At 45.3% G+C, this 9,371-nt stretch overlaps 1 protein-coding gene across 1 annotated transcript; it reads left to right on the top strand.

Moving 5' to 3' along the window:
* The first annotated feature begins 8,086 nt into the window (after positions 1 to 8,086).
* LOC124687902 lies at positions 8,087 to 8,943 on the top strand. Its single transcript, XM_047221630.1, has one exon. The coding sequence runs from the start codon at positions 8,087 to 8,089 to the stop codon at positions 8,888 to 8,890; it is 804 nt and encodes a 267-aa protein (XP_047077586.1). The 3' UTR covers positions 8,891 to 8,943.
* The last annotated feature ends 428 nt before the right edge of the window (positions 8,944 to 9,371 follow it).

Genomic DNA, 9,371 nt, shown 5'->3' with positions numbered 1-9,371 from the left:
AATACCAATGCAAGTTTTGGTAAACATTTCTTCAAGAGATTGCTTTTATTTCAAAGAGCTATGTCCGTCGGCCTTCACCGGTTTACTAGAACTTCATGGAGCTCCTTTCCGCCGCGTTCGCAGTTCCTTATCCCGGAACAGGGAGTGACATGTCACGGTTCTTTACACTCGCAGAGGTGTGTGTTGCTTTACCCATAAGAGATCTTAACCTTGGTGCCAACCGGGCAGCTTTCCCGTCCACACTTCCTTCGGTGTGAGGCCCGGTATAAGGTCTAGCCAATCATGTTCCTCCGCTACCTCGAACACCCACCCTTTGTTGCATGCCCCGACCCTGGGTCCACGCCGGTCCCATTATTCCCGTAGATTTCAAGGTGGACCCCGACCACGACGACAATGTGCTGGGCTCTACCATACACTCCTACGCCGGTAGCTGCAACCCATCATAGACCGCAATACCGTGGGGACTTAGGACTCCCCAGCCTCACCGCTTGCTCCTTCGGGCGACAAGTGTACTACGGACAATGCCGTGGGGACTTAGGACTCCTCAGCCTCACCGCTTGCCCCCTTGGATTACAAGTGTACTACGGTAAAGCGCATCCGTTGATGAACGAGAGGTGGAAACACTTTTGACTACTCCGTCCCACTCCGGATCTTATGGTTAACACGGGTATTACGGCACAAGAATCATTGGCGACATTTGTTGTTTAATCCTAGATGGATATAAACCCGTGCAATGGAACCTCCACCATATCAACACAATCCATGGTTCCATTGACCACCACATAGTCATATTCATAGTTATGAAAGTAGTGGTTTTGATTTTTTATGCAATAGTGATAACCATAGTACTTTGCAATTAATTTGATAGAAATACTCAAATGACATGAGCAAGTGATGAACTTGCCTGAACACTGCAAAGTTTTGCAGTTGGAAGGTGTGGACTGACCCTTGTCCTCTGGTTCTGAAAAATAGCATCATTGTCCGATAAGGGCAATGGTTAAAGAAGCAATTATGCATGATTCCATTTTTAGGGTTTGTTCCCCCCTTCCGATGTCGTTATTATTTCATGTAAGAGGTTAATACTAAGAATAATTTGGGGATACTTGATTTAAAGTAAAATACAACCTTGAAATGTTGTCAAGGTGTTTTTAAAGTCCAAAAGAATTTATGGACTTATTTTCATTATTGAAAATACTATATGTGATTTAAATGATTATTTTAATCATCAAATTTGAACTTATTCTTGTTTATCTTCAAAAATTCTATTTCATATTTTATTCTGATAGAGTTTTTTATACTGAGTGGTTTTCATATTTTTAATTATTTTTTTGGAGCTAGGAAACATTTATTGTGTAATTTCAAAGTTTCTGTATTTATAAAGAATGGTGAAATGGCAAAAATGCCCCTGGGCCACTCGTCGGTGTAACCCGGTGGGGTTAGGTCGACCGACCCACTCGGTCCGGCTCGACCAGCCTCACTCCTCTCTCTCTCTCTCGCGCGTGTCCGAACCCTAACCCTAATCCCTCTCTGGCGATCCGTGTCGCCCCCGCCGTCGCCGCTCGATTCCGGCGAACTCCGCCGGACTTGGCCCCCGCCATGGTGCGCAATCGACGCGCCCCACGACGGCGGTCATCCTCATCCGCGTCGATCTGGAGCGGTTGCTGCTCCAGCTCGTCTTCGATCTCCTCCGAGGCGGCTAGGGTTACGGGATCGTGGCGATCCCGCTGCTTCCTGGGCTTTAGGCGCGATGGCGCCGCCGTGGGCCTCGCCACGGTGGTGTGGGGCGTTGCGGCGCTTGCCGGAGCATGGCCTGGCCTGGCCAGGTGCTACCGAGCACTCGGCGCGCGCCGCCGTGGCCGCCATGGCCGCATCCGCTCGTCCGCTTGCCCCGGGCATGTGCGCCACCTCCTCGCTCTCTCTCTCCTTTGCCTGTTCTACTCTTTCCCTTCCTCTTCTTCGTCTAGCTTGGTCACCGGCTTGCCGTGCCTCGTAGAGGTGCGGCCATGCCGTGATGCCGCTCGTTGTTCGCTCGTGTTGCTGTGCCGTCGTCGTGCTGCTCGTGCCGCCGTGCTCGCTCATGCTCGTTCAAGCCACTCGCCTCTATCGGCCTTGGCCATTGTTGCCCTGGCCATTCCAGTGCTTACCATTCTTGCTAGGTTCTTCCCCGTGCCTCTGTTTTGTTTCTATGCTTGCCTGACACTCATATGTGATCATGTATGCTTTAATGGCTTAACTGTAGTTTGCTATTATTGCAAATTTGCAAGTGCCAGTGTTGTTGTGGCTAGTTCTTGTGCTCAAACTCATGAACCTGCTCATCTGAGCATTACTGTTGGCTTGATGGTATGATTCAGTGATGAGCATGAAGTGTTTTACTTGTTTGTCATGGTCCAGTGGTACCTCATGTATTTGATGTGCTTCTGGATACAATTGTAAATGATTTATGTAATTGTCTGTGATATAACTGTTGCTTAATTGTGACTATTTCATTTATATGATTCATGGATTGATGCCAGGCTTGCCCCTGTCAAGCTTTTGTATGCTAAGGCAAGCCCTGATGATCATATAATCATCAGTGCTTGATAATTTTCTGTTGTCCTATGGCTTGTGTTTCACTGATGCTTTTACTTGACTCGTGTGGCACTTAAGCATGTGCCTGGTGCATGCTCTTGCTTACCCTCAGCGACTCTTGTGGCTTGCAGTGATCTTCTAGATCATTAGCAAGTGTATGTATTACTTGAGTTGCTTGTGTATTTCAATTATCTCGTCTAGTTTGGCTTAATCACATGGATAATTGATGTGAACTGCTTCGTAGCTATGATCATTTCATTGAGTTTGGTAGGGTTAGATGGATGCCAACACTTGGTTGTGTACCCTAGCCCTCCTTTTGAACCCTACCTGGGTGATGATATCTCGTGCATGGTTTCTTTGTTGGAATTGGCTAAGTGGTTGAGGTGGCCTTGACAGCAATTCTTTGCTGTTAAGGTAGCTCCCACCCTTGTTGGCTAGCTGTGACTCACTGGATGCTTTCTGGGTGATTCTATTATTGGATTGCCAGTAGCTTTTGATGTTGAAATCAAGTAGACAATAATTTTTCTAAACTCTGATGGTTAATGAACCATTTAGTGCTAGGTAAATTAGACTGGCTAGTTAGGAATTAAATCCTTGTTGGATTTCTCTGGTTGTGTCACTGTGTTGACCCAACCAGTGTTTCCTGGATGATTTCCTTCTGGTTAATCTTCATTTGCTTGCACCAAATGGTCGGATAGCCAGATGATGATACAAGCAGGGTTCTACCCTCTTTTGCTTCTGTGACTTGTGCATATGCTGATTAGTATGAGCAAAACATTGCTTGCTCATGATTTATTTGTATACCTCACTCCAGCTCCTAGAAAAGTTGTTGGTGTAGAGGGTTTGCTTCTGGTTGATGACTTAAGCCTGCCCTGCTCCTCCTGGTTAGCTTGAGCTTGCTCTACTCCATCCAGTGCTTGTTCACAGTGGACAGTTCTTGGTGAAACTGTCCCTGGATGATTTCTGAGGGTTTGCTGTTCTTCCTGTTCTAAGTGTTCTTGTGTTCTTGATGCACTTACCCAATTGCTCGGTGTCGATGGACTGGTTAGGTTTTACTTGTGGAGGTTTTTATACCTCCCTTTCATTGCCTTCCTGGTCGACAGCTCTGGCCTCGGCAAGCTTGTGGTGACTCACCGGCCTGTGTGTCGTTGGGCATGCACACCGCCTTGTGAGCAATCTTGCCGTGTGTGTGCAAGTGCTTGGTATCCGGCTTGGTTCATGGCCGGGAGTGGATCAGCTCGGCGGAACTTGATCATATCTGCTCCATTCCATTTTATTTCTAACCTGCCAAGTGGCAATGCCACTTGGCATAATGTGCTCTTTGTTGTGTGTGTGTGCAGGGATCAAGAATTGATCAAGATGATCCAGAAAATCATCAAGTCCAAGATCAAGTGTAGATGTTCTTGTAGTATTTAGGATATTTAGATAACTTGTAATTTTCCTTTTATTTCTTCTATTTCTTTAATTCTTGTAATGTGTTGTAATTCAGTAATTCAATTCTGAATATTGTAAAAAAGACAATGTATTATGTGTGTGATTATCAATAAAGCTCAAATTTTCCTTAATGAGCTTAATGTATTTGTTGTATTACTTATTTTCTTGCTTAATGATAATTGTTTGATTAATTATCTCAATTTTGAATTATTTGATAATCATTTGATGTTTGAATTTGAAATTCAAATTAAAATTTGGTTTGAATTCATTCAAACACTTAACTTGTAATTCAATCATGCAACTTAAGATTTTAATGCAATAACACTTCTCTCTTCTCAAAACCCTAACTTAGATAAGTAAGAACAAGTTTATCGCACTCTCGAAACCCTAACCCTGTAAGGTGTCGAGAGAGAAACCTGTCCCCCTTCAATGCAGTTTTGTTTTAAAAGCGCGAAATTTCCCCGTAAATTACAATGCAATGCACATCCCTTTCTAAAATCTACCCCTCGATTGTCTCTAAACCTGGGACATTATAGTTGACAAGATAAGCTCCTTGTCCATATCAATAAAATGTTTCTCCAAGACATCAGTCTTCCATGTGCGTGATGATTAATAAATTAGCTCACTAACAAGGACCGGAGGCGAAACTATCATTGAGCAAACAAGATGCAACTTGTAGTATCTTGGAATCGAGTTCCCCCTCCAAATATTTGCTAGTGCACCCGCCCCAATTGTTTTAATAAGGCCGAGTGATAATGTATCTCTCAACCATACCTTTATGATCACCCTGTTATGGTATAACAGTTGATGCAGCTAATGCAACCTCCAGAGACATTGATTATATATGAACTCACGGTCTAAGTATTATGTCACTATGCACTTAATAAACATTGTAACATTGAACTCGATGTGACTTTATTTGTGTTACAATACTTATGTTATGGGTATGTCCATCATATCATTCATCCAATCGATATGATCTCAACGTCAATGACATGTGTGTCCATGACGGAGAAAACCTCGATCAACGATTGACCTGAATGAACTAGTTATACACTTGTGTGCTTACTAGGGTCTCTTTGTTTGTTTACAATACCTCACGTGTATTAATGTTTCCGCTTAATGCAGTTATAACAAGACACGAAACTAATTATGAACATTTTAAATATAATAAATATCCATTATTACTTGTTTATTCCACTATCTCCAACACTATATACCGCAACGAACATGATGTGCCGCCACCCGGGCCATGCCGCGACAGGTCAAATTGCAACACCGAGCTGATTGTCTCGACACTTGTGATCTCGAACCCATTGGTCCACGTTGGTACAAGCAGTGGTGTCGTGCTGCATGGAGTGATAGTGCTGGCTGCGGCACCCTGGCCACATGTGCTCCAAAAATAGCTTGGTTCGGTGAACTTGTTTCCCATGAAGGAAGTTTAATATTCAAACTTATTTCATGTTTAGGATATTTTTATCGATTTTGCCAGAAGAGAAGCCCTTGTATAGATTTCTTCATCGTTTTCCCTCTCTTGCGAGTCGTGGTGGTGACCAGGGTCCAGTCCAACTCACACGCTCCAGCCCTGGCCCTCCTCACACGGTCGATTTTGAGAAAATTAACCTAAATATGAAAAGATCTCAACAAAATAACATGGTTTCGAAAAGATTTTACAAAATAACCTTTTGCTTGGCTCCGCACAAAAGAGTCATGCTCCATACCACAACTTCGTCTTAGGTGGAGCCAAGCTGATAAGCATGGCGCTATCCCAGGTGGAGCGAAACTCAGGGGCACATCACAGTCCCAGGCGGATCCAAGCTCAGTAGCATGGCTCCGTCCGTGTGGATCCAAGCTCTGTAGCACGGCTCCATCCCAGGTGAAGCCAAGGTCCTTAGCCGTTTTCCAACAATAATTAGGAGTGGTTCATACACCTAGTGAGGACCAAGGTTATTGAACCCAACGGAGAGGTTTGCATCATCTCGGACCGCCACCAAGGGATACTCAACACAGTTATTTTCTATTTTATGTTTATTTTAATTTGGATGGTTATATGTGCAAAATTAGAAGATGTACCGTAGCAAGTCTCTATTCTTCTCAATTTGTTCTTAATTGTTCCTTGACATAACTCTTTTGAACCCGGGGTGACGCATCAACATAGACCGCGATCTCGGTGTGGTTCGTCCTCTAGCGTCGTCATCATACATGTCCTCTCTATCACCATTGTGGTGATAGAGTAGAGTAATGGAAGACATAGTATAGGTTTTGTATTTTATAGGTTTTTTCAAATTTTTAACATATAAACTACTTTTTTTAATCATGAAATATAACTTGTCATAGATTTTTTCAACTATCCTTTTTATATATTCTATTTATTTGTGCAATGTGGTTCCACGGTAGCTTGAGATGCTTTTTATCATGAAGTATAACTTGCCATATATTTTTTCATTTATCCTTGCTATATTATTATATTTATCTTTGCAATGTGGTTCCTCGGCAGCTTGAGATGTTTTTTAATCATGAAGTATAATTTATCACAGATTTTTTCATCTATCCTTGCTACATTAGTCTATTTCTCTTTGCAATGTGGTTCCTTGGCAGCTTGAGATGTTTTTTTTTATCATGAAGTATAACTTGTCACAGATTTTGTCATCTATCCTTGCTATATTAGTCTATTTATCTTTGCAATATGGTTCCTCGGCAGCTTGAGATGTTTTTTAATCATGAAGTATAATGTATCACAGATTTTGTCATCTATCCTTGCTACATTAGTCTATTTCTCTTTGCAATGTGGTTCCTTGGCAGCTTGAGATGTTTTTTTTATCATGAAGTATAACTTGTCACAGATTTTGTCATCTATCCTTGCTATATTAGTCTATTTATCTTTGAAATGTGGTTCCTCGCTTGAGATGTTTTTTTATCATGAAGTATAATTTGTCGCAGATTTTGTCATATATCCTTGATATATTAGTCTATTTCTCTTTGCAATGTGCTTCCTCAACAGTTTGGGTTCCTGGGTGCGATCTAGTACCAACAAGCATAAGGTTGTAGCTCACAACCATGGATCGAAAGAGCGTCCGTACTCTCTAGGAAATCACAACGAATTGAAGGATGCTTATTAACCAACCGTCAGTATAATAAAATAATCGGGAGAGGATCTGGAGGCACCACAAAATTTCTCACATGCGCCTAATAAATACTGCCAGCGGAGCGCATTACATCTAATGGGTTCGCGCGCATCAGTGAATCGAAGTCATTTCTGATAAGGTTAGGTTGTAGGGCGACTGTGTTTCAAAGCAGGGGTTTAAGCGCCCATCAGTGACAATTTTACACACAACCATCTAAATGGAAATAAGCATAAAATAAAAAATAAATGTCTTGAGTATCCCTTAGTGGTGGTCTAAGATGATGCAAACCTCTCCGTTGGGTTCAATAAACTTGGTCCTCACTAGGTGCATGAACCATTCCCAATTGTCGTTAGAAAACGGCTAAGGACCTTGCCTCCAACTAGAACGAAGTTGTGCTACTGATTTTGGCTCCACCAGAGCCGTGCTACTGAATTTGGCTCCGGCTAGTACGGCGTTGTGTTTCTGAGCTTGGCTTCACCTGAAATGGAGTCGTGCTATTGAGTTTGGCTCCACCTAAGATGGTGCCGTGCTTTTCAGCGTAGCTCCACCTGAGATGGAGTCATGCTACTGACCATGGCTCCGTCCTTTTGCGGAGCCAAGCAAGAGGTTTTTTTTGTGAAATCTTTTTAAAATCAGATTATTTTGCGAGATTTTTTCAGATTTAGGTAAATTTTATCAAAATCGACCCTCACACGTGGACACCTCTTCTTTCGGCCCCACCATCTGACACATTCAACTCACTCATCTCGATGATGTGAGAAAGAAAAAGAAAAGGAAAGAAACCCATGTAGCTATCTAGATCCAGACGAGCACCTAAAAAGAATGACGGTCAAAGTTTCAAACCTTCCACCCTTCACGTGCCCCATGACCGTGCCCCACCTCTTAGTACCACCCACCCCACCCACATCCTCCTCACTCCACCACGCTCGCCTCCTAGTCGCACCACCATCCCCGGAACCATGAAACAGTGGAAGTCCCTGGTGGCGCTCCATTCCTCAGCGCATTCCTCCTGCTTCCCGCATCCGCCCTCGGCGCCATCGCCGTGCCCCTCGCCGCCGCGGGAGCTGGCCGAGGAGAAGCAGCAGCAGCAGGCGGTGAGGCTGGTGGGGTGCGACGGGCAGGTTCTGACGTTCCGCCGGCCGGTGACGGCGCGGGAACTGATGCAGCAGCACCCGCAGCACCTTGTGTGCCGCTCCGATGCGCTGCTCATCGGAGAGAAGATCCCGGCCGTCGCCCCCGCGGACGAGCTGCAGCCAGGGCAGGCCTACTTCCTGCTCCCGGACCACCTCTTCCACTCCGTGCTCTCCTTCGTCTCCCTCGCCTCCTCCCTCCTCCTGCTCCTCTCCACCGCGCCCGCCTCCTTGGCGCCGGGGGCCAAGAACAAGAAGCAGCCCCGCCCATTCGAGCTCCACCGCACCGACTCCGGCACGCTGCAGATCAAGTTCTCCGACGACTTCCTCGTCGGCGACGACGCCACCCAGGCTGCCGAGAAGCCGGCGGTGCTGCGCGGGGACGAGAGGCTGGAGAAGGAGTACGAGGAGTTGGTCGGATACGGCAAGGCCCTACGGTGGGCGCCCAAGCTAGAGACCATCCAAGAAGTGCTTGTCACCGCCGCGCCCTCCGCCCAAGGGCGTGATAGGAGGAAGGGGATGAAGGTCATGCCTTTCCTCGCCAAGCTCGGAAGCCGCAGGCGGCGGGAGACGACGACCACCACCACCACCATCATTTGCGGCAATGACAATGCGGTGGCGTGCTCGGGCTAGCACGTGATTCACAGCTGCTGGTCAACAGTCTCCGCTCCGCTGTGTAATTAAGATCTGGGATTGATTAATTAAGGGGTGGGTGTAGCCCACGACGTGCCGGTGCAGCCTCTGCGTCCTCATTTGTAATTACTCAACAATTTTTGGTGCTAATTTGTAGTACATGGTTTCGTACTCATAAGAGCATCTCCAACAGCCTCTGTTTCGTCGCGCTGTAAACCGCTGATGCGTCTGAGACCGAATTTTCCCCCGCCGGATGCTTCATTTTGCAGCGCGCGTTGGTGCGGAAAAAAAGCACCTCCGCCGGGGGCTCTATTTTGCAGCGCGCGGTGCGGCGCAAACTGCTAAATTCGATCGTTCATTTCAAAATTAATCAAACAAACTATGAAAATTTGATCGAAAATACGAATATATTAAAAGTTCAACGATACATCGCGACATAGAGGACGAAAATACGAAATTTGACTAATTTTTAAACTACTCG

This window comes from Lolium rigidum, chromosome 2 (genome assembly GCF_022539505.1).
Source record: "Lolium rigidum isolate FL_2022 chromosome 2, APGP_CSIRO_Lrig_0.1, whole genome shotgun sequence".
In the NCBI taxonomy this organism is placed as follows: domain Eukaryota; kingdom Viridiplantae; phylum Streptophyta; class Magnoliopsida; order Poales; family Poaceae; genus Lolium; species Lolium rigidum.
Note: the sequence above shows the minus strand (reverse complement) of the source record. Positions and strands in the feature narration are given on the sequence as shown.

Excerpts from the sequence above, each read along its gene's own strand:
- LOC124687902 (XM_047221630.1), top strand. The coding sequence starts at position 8,087 with ATGAAACAGTGGAAGTCCCTGGTGGCGCTCCATTCCTCAGCGCATTCC.